General features: G+C 45.6%; 1 protein-coding gene across 1 annotated transcript; it reads right to left on the bottom strand.

Moving 5' to 3' along the window:
- Window positions 1-201: 201 nt before the first annotated feature.
- KCNK12 (potassium two pore domain channel subfamily K member 12) lies at window positions 202-18,949 on the bottom strand. The gene is made up of 2 exons (XM_058802094.1): window positions 18,598-18,949; window positions 202-1,097 (listed from the first exon to the last, which is right to left on the bottom strand). Exons 1-2 carry the CDS (start codon window positions 18,947-18,949, stop codon window positions 202-204), a joined length of 1,248 nt encoding a protein of 415 aa, XP_058658077.1.
- Window positions 18,950-19,388: the final 439 nt, after the last annotated feature.

Raw genomic sequence — 19,388 nt, 5'->3', positions numbered from 1 at the left:
GGGGGAAAACTGTAACATAATGGTAAAGATCTCACTGCATATTAGAGAAAACTTATAAAACCCCCAAAAGTAAAATGCTGAATGCCCAATGAATACCAAGGCTGTCTCTGAAATGTAAATCCTTCCAGTAGCTTGCAGTGGCAACTCCACCCTAACCACCATTTCATTTTCATTTAAGAAACAAACAGAATTCCAAAAGCTCTACCTAGAATCACTGGTTTCTGCCAAGCGGTTGTTCATGATGGCCAGAGCCCCCACCCCCGCCGAGAACCCGTTCTGTCTCGTGTTGATGCACACATTCCTCGGGTACCCGTTGGCCGTCTCGGACAGCTGCTTCTGCAGGATGGCCAGGGAGACCTTGCTGGAGGCCGTGAGCTCCCTCATGGAGATCATCTCCCCAGAGAGCCTCCTGCCCTCGGTGTCACTGTCGTACTGCCCGTCAGCGTCCCTGGCCACGTTGTGCCGGCGCAGGCGGGCCCCCGGCGTGATGGCGTTGCGGCGGCTGAGGCGGGTACTGGATTTATGGCACTTTGGGCAACATCTGCATTCGAATTTTTTCAACACCCAGTTCAAAATCTGTTTGATTACGATGGAGATGACATTAAAAAGGGAGTATATGCAACATACTCCCATTAATATAAACATGAAGTTCCCGAATCTGTATAATCCCTGATGCTGGTACACAGCGTTTTGGTTGCTTACCAAATCTCCAAAGCCGATGGTGCTGAAGGTGACAAAGCAGTAATACAAGGAGTCAACGTAGTTCCACCCTTCCACTGCCGTGTACATGGCCGAGGCGCAGCAGGAAAGGGCAATAGCAAAGATTCCCAGGATCAGCATGACGTGGTAAACGGATGGCTTCCAGCCCACGAGGCTGCCCACCCCGGACACGGCCGGCCCCTTTCGGAAGTTGGGAGGTAGGAGACCGCTCCTTCGCAGCTGCCTCTCGTAGCACGCCTTCATGATGAACGCCAGCAGCGAGATGATGCGCTCCAGGAAGAGGTTGAAGAAGAGGATGGTCCCAGCACAGCCAAAAAGGCCATAAACGATGAGGAACACTTTTCCAGCCACGGTTGCTGGTGTGGTCATTCCAAAACCTACAGTGTGGAGGTAAACAGGCAACATTAATAACTCATGTTTTTGTGATAAGCTTGTGATATATGTACCTTAACAAGGCTTCCATGTCACTGGACAAAAGGAGTGCCAGCTCTAAGTCAGCTTAGGCCAACACAAAACCGAGTTTGGTGAAGAAGGAAGAAGGCACCAAAAGTTCAACGAGATGACTAAAATTCAAAAGCGAGCAAAAAAATCCTTGCAAGATGAAAGGATTATTATCTGTATTAACAGAGCAACACCACTTGAAATGCAGGTGGAAGGCTCACTGAGCCCAAACCTTTTCAAGGTGGGATGAGGTGAAGAGGCCATTTCCCTGCTCCCACATGTGTCAGCCATCACAACCTGATGGAAAATTTAAGTTCTCTGTTCACAAGCTGCAACCCAGTGTAACCTTTTTGTTACAGGGGTCTGATTATACCATTCCCACTGAGAAGATGGAAGTTTTCAGGTTGTATAACAGGAAAAAAAAAAACCAAACCACCTCCCAAATATTGAATTCTGTTTTAAAAATAACAGCACTTTTAAGTCTTTTCCAAATCCCAGCTGTGACTCTAGCCCACCTGGTATCATCACAGGGGGAAGGAAAAGCCATCACGCCACAGAGCTGCCTGGGGGCACTGGGAACTTGCAGATGGATAATTACAGCAGGGAAAAACACTGCTGCACAGTTGAACAGAAAAATCAGAGTATACAAACTCTGGGAAGATCCAGCAACAATATTAATGCAACTCCTCTTCGTATGAATTACTTATTGTAATATTACTTATTATACCATTACTCATACACAAAGTTTTATAAGTAAGCAGTAATGCCTTGTAGCTAACAGATGGTTAAATAACAGCAAAAGTGAACTTTAATTTGCATGCAAATAAATACAGTAAGTTTACTTCATGTCATTTGCTGATACCAGTTATCTTATGAAAAAAAATATCTACATTTCACATCCTATCTCAAGAAGTCTTCTGAAACTCAGTTCTGCAGGTATTGGCTTTTTTCTGCCATTCTCCCCTGTAAAAACACTTGGTGACTCAGGCAAAAAACATTGACAGGATTGAGGTGACTGCTTATGTCCCATGAACAAATAACCACATGTAATCTAAAGTAAAGTTTTGTAAAAAATCTACATTCCCAGATTTCATTGCTGTATTGCTCAACCAAAATACCCAGCAAGTAACATATTCAAGGAGGTAAATATCAACACCAGACTATATAAACAAAAGTTTGTGAAGGAAAAGCATAGAATATAATGAAATTATTACAGAGCATAGTGAAATAATTAAATCCAATTTATTACCAGAACACACCTTTATAAACAGCAACAGGATAATATTGCCTCTATACAATGAGTTGAGATCGCTGCTTGAAATCTCTTGATCTATTTTTGCAATGGCTGAATTTTTCTGGCTAGTTTATCTGTTTTCCTTTCCTACTGTGTTGATAGAGAATTTCCCACTGGTTGACAGAAGACTGTAAAAGCTCATGACAGGTAAACTCAGGTGTATCTTTCCAGTGACATGAAGATGAATGAGGAAAGACGTGGTCCTACTCTCACAACAGATTTGGCAGGCTCAGAAACAGCTGTGTGCCAGCAAGTCAGCCCATACCTCACAATCTGAGTAACCTGGTCTAGTGAAAGGTGTCCCTGCCCATGTGAACAGATAACCTTTCAGGTCCCTTCCAACCCAAACCATCCTCTGACTTTATGATCAAAAGCATCACTGTCAAAAGAGTATTTTGTGTAAAAGTCAGTGAAAAACTCACCCAGTATTACTAGAAAATGTTACCAAAGAGGTCATTATGTTTTGGTTTCTGGACCCACTGTATTCTCTCTTCTCTCCATTTTGCAGTGTTAGCAACACCACCTTTGAGCAGACCTCACAAAGCCTGCCATGGGCTCTGGAAAATTCTCAGTTCCTTCTTCTCTGTGGGATGGAGCTGTTCTCTGGATTGGGCTGGCTGCTAGCAGGAGTCCTCTCATTTGATGATGCATATCCAAAAGTGTCTGGTCCTCAGAAGGAGCTGGGGAGCCTGTTGTGGTTGCCAGCTAGGGATACACAGCCAACTTGTGTTGGAGAAGGCATCTGTTTGCCTGTGCCTTGTCAGCAAAGCTCTTAAACATGTGCTTCACAGCAAGCATGTGAACATCACCATCAAAATAAATGGGTTTATTGTCACACATATGGCTAGACACATTTATTAATTAGGAAAAAAAAAAGAAAGAGATAGCAACAGTTTGGATCAAGCTGTAAATGTGCTGAAGCCTCTTACTATTTCCTGGTGATCGTTCAAGAGAGGTGATGAAGTTTTATATTTTTGATGCTGTTTGTTTCATCAAGATTTTCTGAAGCAAAATGCTTCCAAAATTCAGTATGTAGCTAGGCAAGGAGGTGAAAGGGCCCATCACAGCAATGAGAATGCTAAAAAATACATAAAACAGGCCAAAAACAGGCCAAAAATGAGGCTAGGCAAACAGTGAATCATTTAGGTTGGACAAGACCTGTAAGACTATAGAGTCCAACTGCTACCCCAGCACTGCCAAGCCACCACTAAAACACATCCCTTAGGTCAGCAGCTGGCTGAGGGAAGCAGTCATGGGCTCTCTCTCCATGCAGGACCTTCCTCCACCAGCTGTGTTTGTCCCTTGGTGTAACCCCCAGCACGAGGAGTTGGTCCTGGTATGTTCTGAACCTCATCCCTGAGCTCAGCCCCTGCCCAAGGCTAAGAACTGATGCCTGGATGAAGCAAACTCATCCAGAACTGCCTATGCTTCCAACACAGTACAGGGAAAAAGCACAACAGGGCCTTGTGCTTTCCATGGCACCTCACAGGTGCCTTGGGGTTGACTTTGTGTGGCTCAATATCTGAACCTCCCCCGTGCCAATTCTGCCCCACCAGCTCAGACACAAGCTCTGTGGCAGCATTAATTTCAGCTGGTTGGTATTTCTCCTCCCCAAAGAGAATTAGCAAAGATGAGCTGATAAAAACTCTCTTCAGCAGCCTCTCATGGTTGAGTGCTGGCATTTAATGAGACCCTCATACTGACTTGCATAACAGGTTTGTGGTTACAATCCTGCTCATCTGGAGCTTTAAATTACTTAAGCTGGGGATGGATTCAAGAGGTAGAACAGATGGACAAACTTGTGACATATGCTTCCTGTTGCTCTTGCTTTCTTTTCTTTTACCCACTTTCTTATGAGTAAGAGGTGTTTGATGCCAGAAGACAGAGAGGAATAGCAGCTTTAGTACTTGTGAGCTCTTCTCTCAGTCAAATTACTTTGGCAATTACCTTGTCTTACTACATTTTGAGATTAAAGGGGATGACAGTTTTGCAGTAAAAGACGTTTTTACTCTAGATGCGATAAAGTTTTGGTCACTTCAAAAACTGAACACAAGGAAGTCACAGAAAACAGCACAAGAAAGGGCATAATGTGTCCCTGCCTCTTTCAGCCACCCCTAGTTCTTCTTATAAGCCACAGGATTTCATCACACAGCAGGTCAGCACACTGGAGCAGTCATTTGAAATCCCAGAGTGAAAGAGCACTTAGATCATCAGAGCACATCACCTCTATACCACCCTATAACCATCATGTAGTTATATTCAAGGAAATCAAAAGAAACTAAAATTGCTGAAAGTAACTTTTTAAACTTTTTAAATGGTTCCTCAAACAACAACAGAACAACTATAACCATAATGCTGCTTCCAGAGGGAAAGAAGTTCTTACAACATAAAGGCTAAGAGATGGGAGTTACAGAACACAGAGGAACAAAGAGCTACCAATTCTCATCTTTTCCTGCTTCCTGTCTTTTTCACACTTGTGTTACTTCATAGCTCTCCAATAGTCCTGGCTGGTCTTGACAGACAAATAAACCACACTATACATGTATATAGGAACCAAACATCCTACTCTGAATCCCATGTTTGGGTTCTGGTGCTTCTCTCCACCCTTTCCCACCTGTTAGCATTTCATCATTATTTCCCCTGGGAATCACACCTGTATGTTCCACAACTGCCTCTCATTTATTCTCTAGCTCCTTACCACCTAACATCCAGAAACAGTTGCCTTGGATACAGGGTCACAGCTCAGAGCTGACAAAACTGCTGCATCCAGAGCTTTTACCCAAGGAATGGGAATACAACGAGTCAGTTCTTACAACTTCTGCATTTCCTGACTACAAATTAAAGATTTACTTTCCCTTCAACACCTTTCTCAACCTGCTTTACTAAAATACCCCACTCTGGGCTCAAACAGTAAATTATTTTAGAGCTTTTCTATTGCAAAGCCTTTAATATAGAAGTTGCTGCAAAATCCCACTTGATCTTATTTAGATTACTATCTGCAAACACCTCCTGAACAGCAGCAGTCTTTCCAGCACTGTGTGAATTAAGATCACTTAAGCTGGACCTGTGCTATTTCTGAATAAATGAGATATAACTGCAGTTTTTAGGGCTGGCCTAATCTGTATCACACACAAGCTTGTAGTCCTTGGTAACCCATGTACTGGGGCAGATATTCCATGGAGAAAATACTGAGTGACCATGCAAATAAGGGCTGACTTCAATAATCATTCTCTCTATCCATTCATCCAAGAAAGAGCACCATGATGAGCCCAATGAATGTAGTTAAAAACCACCCATGTCTCTGCTGGTGCTCCTTGTTTCATTTCCACCTGTGAAACATCATCCAGGTGTTTGAGACAACTGCTGCTCAAAGGGGGCCACGCTGGCAGAACAGAGCCAGGAGATGATTAATTGAACTTTAAGGAGTTTCAAAGACCTGCAGGTGACTCTTAGAGGCTTTCTACAGTACCAATTTTATTCTATTTACACACAACGGTGATCAAATTATTGGTTATCCAAAGTGCTGTGATGCCTTAGTGAACACCAGAATCAATCACCCTTGGCACTTCTCTGCTAGCCATGCTTTAAACCACAGGCTAGAAGGTCATGGCCACATATTCACTCCTCTTTGTTGTATGTTAGCTTTAAAAAGAGATAACAGAATTGTAAGGAGGGTGAAGAGAGGAGCCCAAAACCTAAGGAGAGGCTGGCATGTGTGAAACAGCCAGAACAATGTATTTAGGGTGAAAGTGAGAGGTGTAAGGGTGAGGTTTCACCTCAGGAACCTCAACTGTGGCCACCTTGATGGGGTCTAAGGCACTGGGGGTGATCCCAGAGAAACCTCAGGGAAGGAGAGAGGAATAACCTCCTCAAAATCTGGCTGCTCAGGAAGGTTTAACTTCTCCTCCTGGCAGCAGGTTTCCCAAGGGTGTTTTCCTAACCTGACACTTTCTAGCTGAGCTTTCCAAGAAAGATTTTCATTCTCTAGTGGGTACTCAGCAGGCACATTAATCAGCTCAAGTGGCCTAACTTTTGTATGTTTGAGTGATACATGGCCCTTAAAAAGATAAACACTGGGGCTTCTGCTTCAGCACCTGCACCAGCATTCCTGCTCTTTCCACTCAGCAGAAGTAGGAAAGTTTTTTCCTCAGCTGTCCTGCAGGTTGCCCTTTCTGTGCACAGCCTGCAAAGGAAGTGCACATCAAGGACCAACCAAACAAGTCCACCCTTGCTCACTATAGATGCCATTGTCCTGAAGACAAAACCCAATAGATACAGAAGGAGCTGAAGCTGCTTTGGCACAGAACCAAGCCAAGGAAGAAGCAGAAGAGTCCCTAAAGCAGTTTTATGGTTCCCTGGCTGGGGCCAGCTGCTCTTTATACACCTTGTACAAGCAAATGGGGACTGACTTGTGCCAAGCCATCAGTGCTGCCAGCTGAGCAGCAGCTCTGGCCCAAGGTCTTGCTACGCAGGCCCCCCTGAAGAGGGAATACACGGGGAGAGTCACAGGCTTGAGGCTCAAAATCTTTGGCAAGCTTATGTTCAGTTTTCTGCCTAATCCTACTGCGACAGAAGATGGTTTTGAATGAGGGGCAGGGAGCCTCTCCTAAAAGGAGATGCTGGAGAATAAAGCTCAGAGAAAGATGAAAATCAGGAGCAGGAATTCAAATTACACAGAGGAAAATAAAGTCAAGACCTACAAACCAGCACTATTCTTGCTGAATTGACTTTAGAGGGATGGATGTGTCCTGTGGTGTGACAATCTCCCTTCTCTATTAACATGTTGTTCATAAACTTTCTTTCAATACTTAAGGTTTTATTGTTCTTATAAATAATATAATCCTCTTGTCTGCTAAACTCTTGGGGCAAGTCTATGGTTTGCAATCAAAAAAATCAAAACTGAAATTATTTTCTTCATTTTATGCTGCCTTTCTTGGACAAGCCTTCAGCAAGATGCCACTAAATATCCTCCTGTTTGTCAGTTATCCTACCCCCTGGCACAGCCAAAGCACCCTAATGGCTTGTTAAAACAGAAAGAATATGAGCTGGTGTTGCCTAAATTAGTCCTAAACCACCTCACAAAGGAGGACTTCCAGAAAAAGGGGATGAGAGCAGGATGTTCTCTCCTTTGGTGGCAGCCTGTCTCCTTGTACATTGATCTAAACCAGCCCAGAGCTGCTTCTGTGGCTGCCTCCACACTGATGATTGCAGGGTCCTGTCTCTGGCTTGTTTTCTTTTCCTATCCTAACAGCTGGGGAAAAACATTTTGCTATAATCTTCTCTGAAATAGTGGTGGTGCTAATAACAGAAAAATATATCCCACACGCTCCACAGTTGTTTGACAAAGTTGTATTACTGTGAAAAAACCCTCTCCTTTGCACTACAGGCTCAGGATTTTCACAGTGTCACATTAGCAGCTGTCAGGGAGGGTATCAAACCCCTGCTCATGATCCAGGCTGTGTGAAGAAGCATCTGCCCTGGCTCACTGCACTGCCCAGAATCACCTAAAGCACAGGGGTGTCACTGTTGTGTTTTCTGGAAAAATCCCTTTGCCAGGATTTCTTCTCCTGGGAAGCTGAGAAGCCTCAGAGAAGAATGAAAACAATAATTATCTGATTTGCTTCTCCCTGTTGTGCTGCTGTGGAATGTGGTTGGACATTGTTTATCAACAGGTGGTTGTTTCATTGGTTTCACGTGAATTGTTTTTACTTAATGACCATTCACAGTCAGGCTGCGTCGGACTCTGGAAGGAGTCACGAGTTTTCATTATCATTCTTTGTAACATTCTGTCTGTATCCTCTCTCTATTCTTTAGTATAGTTTTAGTTCAATATCATATCATATCATATCGTATCATATCGTATCATAATAAATTAGCCTTCTAAGAACATGGAGTCAGATTCATCAATTACTCCTTCGTCCTGGGGACCCTGAAAATACCACGCAGGGGTTTCTGCACCACCACCAGACATAGGAAACACCCCTGCATTTAGAGTAACTGCTTTAAAAACACACAGAAAACAAAAGCATGGTAACCAGGAAATAGATGAAATGTGGCTCAGTAACCATGGATATACACAACAGTGGAGCTCAGGGACCCCAAGAATCACCAATTCCTTCTTGCTCTTCAGATGTGTCCCATCTGTGAAGCCATACTCTGCCACCTCCTCTGACCTTCCTACAGTCTTCATGCAGCTGATGATTCTAGGTGAATATTGTTCCAAAAGTAGATTTCTGTTGCAATCATAATTTCTCATCCTTTAAAGTTGCTTCCATTCTTATTTCCCTATGTGTTTTTGAGAATGTTTTTTTGTGTGGATGATTGTGTCTCTAAGCAACACCCTAAAAGAAAAAAGCCTATGCCCTGTCATTTCAAACATTAGCATTCACACTTTTGCTTTTGCTGTTTATTGAAACTTGCAGTTGCATTTCAGATGTTTATGTACCCCCAAGGTTGAGCCTTTTTAATTTTTTTTCTGAACTCCAAGTGGAAAAGAATAATGGCATCCAGATTTTGTTATATTCTTGAGGTATTATTGGCTTCTAAAGAATACTTGCACATGTACTGTCACTCCAGTGCCAGTACATCTCACAATACTTCTCCTTTCAGGCTAAGAAGCGGCATTATCTAGATTTCACAATGATCTTGGGTCTGTGTCATATTTCCCAGCATGAGAAGTCTGACAGAAGAAGATGTCACTCGTGGGCTTCCTGAGCCTTGCAGATGGGAAAGGTTCTGTTCCATGGTTATACTGTTGGCTTATTTTTTGACTGGATTAAACAGCAGACTTGTGAAATATTTTTTCTTCTGCCACTGGTGTTTGTGTAGGTAGGTGTTCAGAGAACATCTGTTTCTTCGTGGTTGTCTCAGCTATTCTGCTTTACAAAGAGTTTGGCTCTAAAGATGTACCCAGGGATAAAAAGGCCCTAAACATGAAAACATCCTTTCCACTTTAGGTCTGTTTTTTGTTTGTTTATTTTTTTTCAAATCTCTGTACAAACTTCCACAGTTACAATTTAATGAAAAAAAAAAAACCTCTGATAAACTACCTGGGCCTCTTAATGATTTAAATATACCTTCATGGGTCCCTTATTTTAAAAAGCTTCAGCTAAAAGCAAAGAGCAAATTCTCAAGTATCATTTTGCTCAGGCAGCTCTTCCAATCCATTCGTGAAGGCACAAAGACCTAATTCTAAGTTACTGTAACAGAAATAGAGGGTGACAGGACTGCTGACTAACCAGTTATTTCGCATTTTCTACTTCTTCATTTAACTCTTCCTTCCTTAGTATGCATTTCCCTTGACTATTTTTAAATTTAATGGTACTGAACAACTCCACTACACTACCAAGACAATTTTGAGCTCATATTTTATCTGGGATTTTCCTGGTCCTCACAGCTCTGCCAGTAGCAGCTTTTATAAACTAACAAATCATCATATCAAACAGCTTGTTTCTGCCTCTCTTGTGAAAATCACAACTTGGGTTTAAGACCTTTACACTGCTGTCACTCCCTCCTATTTCCATCAAGCTTAAAGCAGACCTGACTCCATGCACATTGAGCATGAATGTGTTTTTTGTTTGACCTCAGGAGAGAAATATATTGCTTTCACAATTCTCAGGCTGAGCAACAAGATGACAGAATATATAATGATGAATAACCAAAGGCATTTTATCTGGCTTTAACTGAAATAGTTCCTCACTCGGCTCTTGCATGGACAAATTTCTTCTAGCTGCAGATTAAATTTGCCTGTGTAAGACTTGAGAATTATTGGGAAACATTTGGACAATAATTTCTAAAGGGGAAGAAGCTGCAGTGGAACAAGCTCAGAAAGGTTAAAATTCAGTGAGGACTTCCTGTGGGGCTACAACTCTTTTCAAGGTATTACTGCCTCTTTCATACACTTATCATGGAATTTTAAACACGAGCAATAGCAGTGCTCACCCACAATAAGTAATCCCATATGTTAACATCAAACCATTCAATTTCTTATCTTATTCCACTCCAAAGCTTTAATTACTTTTAAAGGCTGCTAATGCTTTGCCTTGTCTAATGCAATTAGATTTAATTTTCATTCTACTTCTCATTTGATTCAAGAAAGATTGTACTGAAACCTTCCCATGTCTAGGTGTACCAGCCAGTGCCATCAGCAGACCCACTGAGCTCAGGGGGATGTATTTGACATGCTAATAACAAGTGCATTTGTTTTATAAACCTGGTGTGCCAATAAAGCACCTAAGGTAGGATTTCCTAAAGCTCTGCAGACTGGTCTGCTATTGACTTCAGCAGAAACAGGCTATTGAGGAGGTATTTTATTTGTCTGGATTGCTATGCAATTGCCCCTTGGATTATAGTTCTGCTTGTTACTAGAGTGTTTTTATTCACAAAAGGTTTTTATTGTCACTTCAAACGTTTATTGTGCTCAGGAGGACTTTTCACATTTCAAATGTTCACCAGCATGAACCCTAATTTTGACCTTAAACATCTTTTCCCAAAACACCCTGAGATAAGCACTTGGTGCTGACACATTACAAAAACTGTCTCTTTTGATACAGGTAAGCAAGGCTTATTCAGATCATGGTCAAAGGCTAGGTTTTCAATAATACCAAGCTGCTTCAGTCAGAAAATTGCCTATGAAATGTTCTGAGCTGCTTTTCTGTTGCTCTAACCCTGATGCCACTATGGCAAGAGGCAAAATTCTCTTTGACTTAACAGCTTTAAAGATAAGGTAATCCTGCGTTCATTAAAATGAAGAAATGACATTGTATTTTCCAGCACACTGCCAGCAGCAGGTAATGTTACACACAGTTAATTCTCAACAGAACTACCCTGTAATTGTTTTCCTCTTCTCTCCACGATGAAGAGCAATTAAAGCTTGTATAAAAACAAGACACTGTGCCGGCAAAGATGACCCTGTGGTTCGAGTGAGAAAAAATTGTGACGTGCGTATGATCTGTGTCAAACTGAAGACAATGAGAGAAGGAGGAAACAAACCAAGAAAGAAATGAGGGTCAATAGCAGGATTAACACTAGGGAAAGGAGTGAGGGTGATGAGGAGCAGGGAGAAGCTGTAAAGCTTTACTTCTTTGGTAGTCCTTAACGTGAAAGACTGTAAAGTCAGCAAACAAATATCTGAAAGTTAATCAAGCAAACAAATCACCAGTAGGGAAGGGCATCCTAACTGGAGGAGGGCAGGAGAAGCTGGAGAAGCTCAGGCTGGGAAAGGCAGGTGAGCAGCAGCAGTGGATAAGCACTATGAGAAGGCAAGGGGGAATATCCCCAGGAGAACAAAGTGGGGGAAGGCTCCAGGGGTGGCAGGGCTCCATGGGAACACAGGACACAGAGCTTCAGGCAGGATTTGGCTTTATGAGCCTGCAGCAAGCAGGGCAGCTGATAAGCCCTGTAATTATGATCCCTCACAGGCTCACAGGGCTCACAGGGAGGTTGCTTGGTCATGGAGACGGACTGGCTGGAGCCACAGGGGATGGAGAGCTGTCAGAGGGTGCCTGGGCACACCAGGGTCTGCTCTGCAACCACATCCACAAGCTCTGGTAAATGCACAGGGAACTAAAATAGAGGTGTCTGCAGGACTATCACCAAACACCAAATGGAATGTTGTGCTGAGCAGGAGGTACCTGCTCACTAAGCAGGCGTTGCTCCTTCAGTGACACAAGCCAGAGGGACCCTGAAGGCTGCAGAAAGGGAGAATCCAAGGTACCTGCTCACTAAGCAGACATGGCTCCTTCAATGACACAAACCAGATGCAAAAAGGGAGAATCCATGCCTACAAACTCCAACTGGTCTTTGTTTTGAACCTGAACCAGCACCTGGTAAGGCACTATAAATTCTCCCCAAGCTTCTGAGATGCTGGACCATATCTCATGTAACGCTGGGCAAAATTTGGTTTTTGGATGACTGCTCTACAAAGCTGTGGTGCTTGACATTTGATATTGAGACCACACATTTCAGTGCTCCAGCTGAGCACCTCACACTCCACAAAAGAAATACAATTTGTTTGTCCTTGACTTCTCTATCTGTTACTGATGTTAATGTTTTGAAACATTTAGCTAGAGGTTAATATTAAAGAAACATCTGAAATGTTTAGATTAACTAATCTGAACTGAAATGCTCTGTAGAGATCATTCAGTTTAGATGGCCAAAGCACAGTAAAAGCTTAATTTTCTGTGGCTGGCATAATCCTACAGGGACAGGCAAACCCTAAAAAGCACTGAAATTAAAGTAATATTTTTCACAATTTTTTATTTTTTAAATTTTAGGAAGGGTTTTATTTCAAGTATTTGAGTTTCTCCCTCCTGCCTTCTAGAATAAAATCCCAACAAATTTAGGATCAAAATGATTTAATCATGACCCTTCAGTGGGGACTCCTCAAGTCACCTGTGTAATTACATGGATGTATTCCAAGTAAAGATTTATGTTGCTGCTCTCAACTACAAGAAAGCAAGCTGTGATTTAGATTACTTTTCTGCTCCGAGCACCCAACCTATGCCCACACACTTGGGAAATTCTTATCAGTGGCACCCAAAGAAGTTAATACTCCCATGCAGCTATGGCAAGCAGAAAACATTGCTATGGTGACAGTACTTCATCTGAGCAAAATCAGTGTAGGATCAGAACTCTCCACAGAAATGTGCTGACCATTGACCTGCTGCCCTCTGAGCCTCTTGCTCTCTGTTCTTTATCGAGATTGCCCGAGTGAGAAAATAACTCAGAAATCCAGGGGCACATTGATCAAAGCATGAAGGAATCAGATCTGCCTCAAACACCCTCCCATTCTGCCTGCAGATTGTGTATAGGATGGCAAAGACAAATAACCTGACACTGCAGCTTAATAACACTGCTGCCTCTTCCAGCTGCTTTCTCATTCAGCTTTGTTTGATTATTTCTTAACTTTAAGAAGGTCAGATCTGGAGGTGCTCCCCCCTAATCTGAAACCTCTGCAAAAGCTGCCTGTACAAGCCCCAGAGAGCTGCAGAGCCCTGAGGAGGTAGCAGTGCTGCTGACTATCTGAACCAGATCCCTGAAAGGGCAGCCAGCCCTCACCCGAAGCTGGGGGGATGTCACATTCCTCCATAATGGGCTTTAATAATTGCCCTTCCATGAAATAAAATTAAAAAGAAAAGAAATAAAAAAGATAAAGCCGACTCTGATTTAACTAATAGGTTTGAATTTGCACACCCTGGTTGGGCTGTCACCTTTTGGTTGGGCTGACCCCACAGACAGCAGGGAGCCAGAACCTCCTGTGGCTGCAGCTCTGTGACGGTGTTCACAGGGGTTCTTGGATGAGGGAAGAGATGAGGATCTGACTCCATGTTTCAGAAGGCTTGATTTATTATTTTATGATACATATTACATTAAAACTATACTAAAAGAATAGAAGAAAGGATTCCATCAGAAGGCCAGCTAAGAATAGAATAGGAAGGAATGATAACAAGGGTTTGTGGCTCGGCTCTCTGTCCGAGCCAGCTGGGCTGTGACTGGCCATTAATTACAAACATCCAACATGGGCCAATCACAGATGCACCTGTTGCATTCCACAGCAGCAGATAATCAATGTTTACATTTTGTTCCTGAGGCCTCTCAGCTTCTCAGGAGGAAAAATCCTAAGGAAAGGATTTTCCATAAAAGATGTCTGCGACACAGCTCTAATTCACATCCTGGAATACAAGACGAAGATGGGATGAATATACTTCCCTCTTGAACCTTCAGACCATCTTGGTTACTTGTGGGATTTCTCACCAAATTATCCTCTGTAGTGTCTGCTCTCCAGGATTGCTCTCAACCCCTGGCTCCTGGCAGCGCAGTCCAACATCTCACCTGTGCTTGCTGAACTGTCCAAGTGTGCCTTGCACATCACTTCCATTAAATTATCACCTCCAGAACATCTGGATCGACAGATACTATCACAAGACTATGATACAGAGCCAGAGGGTATTTTAGGAGTGAGTTATGGTGCTTAGGCTGTGGAGCACAAGCAGAAATGCTGGGCTGGGTGTGCTGGTCCCTCCACAGGAGCCAGAGAGAAGAAGGTCCAACCCAGCTGAGATCCCAAGCAAGGAGAAAACCTCTGCCAGAGCCAGTGAGATGGCAGAAAACACAGAATACTGTGTCTCTTCCTTAAGAGCAAAGGATGCCCCCATCCCTTTGGGTGGAGCTGTCAGTCCACAGGAATATTGAGTAATTTAACAGGATGCCTCAGGGATAAGGCAAGTACGAATTGTTCTGCTCACTCCTACACACAGTGTCCCCAACACCTGTAACCCCTGCACAGCTGTACAGAGAGAAGGTCCCTGCTTCTTTCCTTCCCAGGGGCATTTCTCAAGCACACATAACCCAGACTTGTTCCATCCCAAAATCATCTGCCCACAGTAAAGGTGCTATAAAAATATTTTATTGAAAAAATCCCTTTTATATATCAGAGTGCTTCACTTGACCTCATCTTTTAATGCCTGGTATGGATTTCTATAAATCAATTCTATCACTTGATTTTTGAAACATGTACTTACACATAAGAAGCTTAGAATCCAATTTAAATGGGTCTATGTTTCAAAAGGTTTTACTATACAGACACCTAAGATTTATTGTAACCCTTAAGAGAGGAAAAAAATCTGGGTACAAAGTCTAGACTCATGGACTGAGTCAGAAATCCAGATCTTCAGGCATTCCAGAGTTGCCTGGTGTGCTGGCAGAATAAATCTCTGCTACCAGAATACAGGGAAAGCCTGGACTGATTACACCTGCATCTGTAACATTTTTACCAGAGAGAAATCTGGTCTGAGTTACACTTTTGCTTTTAGTCTTTAACAAAGTACTATAGGTGGTTGGCATTTGGGGAGGGAAGGAAAAAACTCAACTGAAAACCAAAGTCTACAGTCAGTTAGACCAAAGAATCAAGAATAAATTCCACCTAGCTGCTCCTTAAAGAAATCAGAATAATAATAATTGCCTACAAAGCAACCCAATACCTTTTGGAGTGCAAAACAATGACTGAGTAGATGGTGTAGTCCAACAGCCAGCAATCAGAAGTTAGACTGAAGGATTTTCTTACATAGCTCTGAAAATCCAGATGTGTCTAATGAAAACAGACTCAACATTTCATTATTCAAGCACAAACAATACAGTAATAAAAACTGAATGCCCAGAGCGCTATCAGGAGGGTGTTTTATGGACTGCAAGCCACACACTTTGTGGGCTATTCAGGAAAATGCTTTATAAAATGACAATTTCAACTCTCATTTCTTAAAGACCCCATTAACACGTTTCTCACCCAGACTGTTTGATTGTGTCCCTGAGGATTTAGGGAAGTGCAGAACTGCAGCCAAGGAGGCACCTAAGAGAGGGGAGCTGCTTGGCTCTGCAGAGGAGCTGCTCAAGGAGGGTGGATGGAACAGTTCTCTCCCAGCCTGGCTACTCCAAACCCTTGTGTTCACAGAAGGGTGAAGAACTGGGAAGGAAAGATGAGTCTTTCCCAGCTCAGCTCACACAAACTCCAGGAAGATTTGCAGCCCTGCGCCTGGATTTCAGTGTATTTCAATGCCTATATGAGAAAGATTTAGTAGTTTTATTAAACCTATTTAGAACAGCGTGAGGGTTTGAAAAGATAGCAAGATTCCTGTGAGTTGGAATCCTCTACAGAGGACAAGCTGAGTAACCTGTGGGTGATTTACTCCTGAGAGACACTGAGTATACTTGCTGTTTGTTAAGCAGTGAGTAAGGAAGCTTTCCTCCACCTCGCTAGGATGGTGCAGTGTTTAGCTGGAGTAATAAAGTTGCTTTGACACACGTAACTGATGAAGCTGTGGAGGAAGGAAAGCTGTTTTGACTCTGCATGTCTGGTAGTTCTTGGCAAGGCTGGGTAAAAACAGCATTCTTGTCAATTAAGCACGACAGGAAAGCAAATCAAACTGCTCAGAGCCAGGATAACGTGGCGTGTGAGCTGACAGGGGAATCAAAGGGTGGGAAGGTACATAAATGAACTGGCTGGGAGGGAAAAATGGACCTTGAAAGAATGGCTTTGGAACTGCTCATCCAGGGGACATCTCAGTGCCCTGCCACTTGGTTTCTCTCATGCTTGGGACCATGAGCCAGAGAGCTTTGTGCACATTTGACTAACAGCACAGTGTCATGTTTCAGTGGAACAACTAGTTAGTTAATTCATGAGGTTTTCTCACTTTTGCTGGGCAGAACTGCCAAAAATAACCAAATACAACTGTGTGGTGGAAGAAACCCTGCTGCAGCTGAGCTCTTCATGGGCTCTGCCTCTGTGAGCTGCAGCAGCTTGAACAGGCACACGAAGCGAAGCAGCACTGAGGTGGGGGCAGCAGTTTCCTCTTCATCTGCAGGGGCTGTACACGTGAAATGTACAGGGTGAAAGCCATGCTGGGATGGAGCACAGCAGCCTCGGGATGCTGGGATCTGGCAGACACTGCTCCTGCCAGGCTGTGCAGCTTGGCATCCCCAGAACAGCAGCTCTGCCACAGCCTTTGCAGTGCCCACAGGCACAGCTCAGCCTGCATCTCCTCACTCAGAGCTCTCTGAACTCACACCAAGTACTCTAAGCAATCCAGGAGAAAGCACTGCCAGGTAGCATTGCAAGGGAAGGAATGACTTGAGGAGCACTTGTCAGAACCCAGCCTTTGTTGCACATCACAAAAAACCCCCAGTTTTCAGCCCCCACCTCGCATGTGAGATGTGACATTACTGCCTCTTGGCTGGTGCCACAGGAACATGAGAAACACAACTCCTGGCTCTGCCATTTACACCTCTCACCTGGCAAAACCCCTGCTGAGCTCCTCAGTCCCCCTGCCCAGGTACAAATAACTGCAGGCGGGCAATGAAGTGGAGATGGAAACAGAAACATTTTACATTTCAATGACCTCAGAGAGCAGAAGCTGGAGTTGGCAGGAAAGCAGTGTGTTTACACATCACCTGAAGATTTCTGTGTACTGAAAGAATGGGTTTGTTAAAACATTGGCTTTTTTGTTCACTCATTCTGATCAGTCAAAACAATCTCTTTTAAACATACGTTCCTGTGATGAAGAAAGCTTAGTGCTTAATTAAAACGGTGCTTTAATGACCGGGCTACCAAATGTAATTGCAAAGCAAAAGGTAACTAGATTTTTCAACGCAAAAAGTAACAATACCTGACAACACTGCTGTACTCACCATCACGACTCCATTATACAGATTAGTCATTATTGATAAAACATTTTCCATACCTAATGAGTGCAAATGCAATAACGAGCTGTGAGTTTCTTCCTCTACAACAGATGGAAAACACAACATTTAAGCTCAGAAGACACCTGGCTTCTTACAGAACTTACAAACTGGCAGAGTTAAGACTGCTAAGATCTTATACTCAGGGACAGGGTTTCTCAAGTAATAGTCCAAGAGCAGTAGACAGCCACAGAGTCTAAAAAATAATAAAAATACTCCCACCATAACTTATAATTTGCTTTACAAAGTGCTGCTCTTCCTGAACACCTATGGGATAGGAAAAACTGCAGCCGGCTGCAGCGATACACTGAGAACCGTATTGTGCTACAGCTGGAGGACAGCGACTTCGCGTCTTTAAACACACACACACACATCCTAACTTTGCCAGCAGTTAAAGCCGGTACCCAGCTGAGCGGCGAAAGCCTTTCTCTCCTTCAGCATCTGCATCAGCCCGCTACTGCCGGCCCCCGTGCGCCTCTCCCGGCACCGAGCGCATCCCGGCGCCGGCAGCGCCACTCGGGCAGGCAGCCGCCAGCCTCGTCCGCTCCCTCGGGCCGGCGGAACGAAGCAGCCCAGCCGCCGGCAGCAGGAGTGTGCTGGGCAGGGACGGAGCTCCGGCAGCCGCGACGGCGGGCGCTGCTGCGAGCCCGCGGGAGCCGGAGCGCGGCGGGGCGGGAGCAGAACCGGTCCCGGCTCCGTGCAGCGGGATGGGGGGGTTGGAGGGGACCGCGACCCCCGGGACGGGAGGTCAGCGGGGACAGAGCGACCCGGAGGCGCTGCGAAGCCCCGGTTGCCACAGCAACGCGGCAGCGCCTCTCCCCAAACTTTGGTCGCTATAACGACGGGGCCGCGGCCGCGGCATCCCCCGGACGGGCGCGTCCGCTCCGCGGGGCCGTCGGGGCGGCGCTCACCTATGGTGGAGACCACGGTGCCCACGAAGTAGAAGGCGCCGGGGAAGTCCCAGCGGGGCCGCAGGGCGTCGACGCGGATGCCCGCGGCCATGGCCGCCTCGTAGCTCCGCAGGAAGGCGCGCAGCTCCGGCAGGCTGATGTTGAAGATGCGGCTGAAGTTGTGCAGGGTCCGGTTCCAGCGGAGCTGCGCCGCCGCCTCCGACGGGCTCTCGAGGGCCGAGAAGACGGTGGCGCCGGCGCTCAGGTACGCCGCGATGAGGGCGGCCAGCAGCAGGAACCGCCCGTTGTCCTCGTTGAGGGGCGCCAGGCGCCGCCGGCGGCAGGAGCCCACCGCCCCCCGCGGGGGCATCATCCGGTGCGCGGCGCGGCGGGCGCGGCGGGCGGCGGGCGGCCCCCGGCGCGGGGCGCGGGCATGGGGCGGCGCTGCGCGGAGCCCGGCGCGGCGGCGGCTTCGCTGCAGGGGCCGCGGCTCTGAGTCATCCCCCGGCGGGGCTGCCCGCCCGCCTGGCGACGGCGGCGCCCCGGGGCCGCTGGCCCGGCCCGCCCGCGCTGGGCCCCGGGGCCGCGGGCAGCAGCGGCGCGGGCTGGGCGGCGCGCACCGCCCGGAGCGCTCTGGCCATGCGGGGCGGCGGCGGCGGCGGCCCCGCCGCGGGGGAGACGCCGCGGGGAGGCGGAGGCGGAGGCTCCGCGCGGCGCCCGGTCGACGGCGGGCGGAGGGCGGGAGCGTGCGGCGCGTCCCCCGGGGAGCCGCATCCCCGGCGGGGAGGCTCCCGCAGCCCCGCTGCTGCCGG

This window comes from Ammospiza caudacuta, chromosome 3 (assembly GCF_027887145.1).
Source record: "Ammospiza caudacuta isolate bAmmCau1 chromosome 3, bAmmCau1.pri, whole genome shotgun sequence".
In the NCBI taxonomy this organism is placed as follows: domain Eukaryota; kingdom Metazoa; phylum Chordata; class Aves; order Passeriformes; family Passerellidae; genus Ammospiza; species Ammospiza caudacuta.
The sequence above is the reverse complement of the archived record's forward strand: the minus strand, read 5'-3'. Positions and strand labels throughout refer to the sequence as shown.

Bases quoted from the DNA above. Each gene is read 5' to 3' on its own strand.
- KCNK12 (XM_058802094.1), bottom strand. From the start codon at position 18,949: ATGATGCCCCCGCGGGGGGCGGTGGGCTCCTGCCGCCGGCGGCGCCTG. The intron at 1,098-18,597 runs GTGAGCGCCGCC...TCCACACTGTAG, and splicing joins CACCGTGGTCTCCACCATAG to GTTTTGGAATGACCACACCA.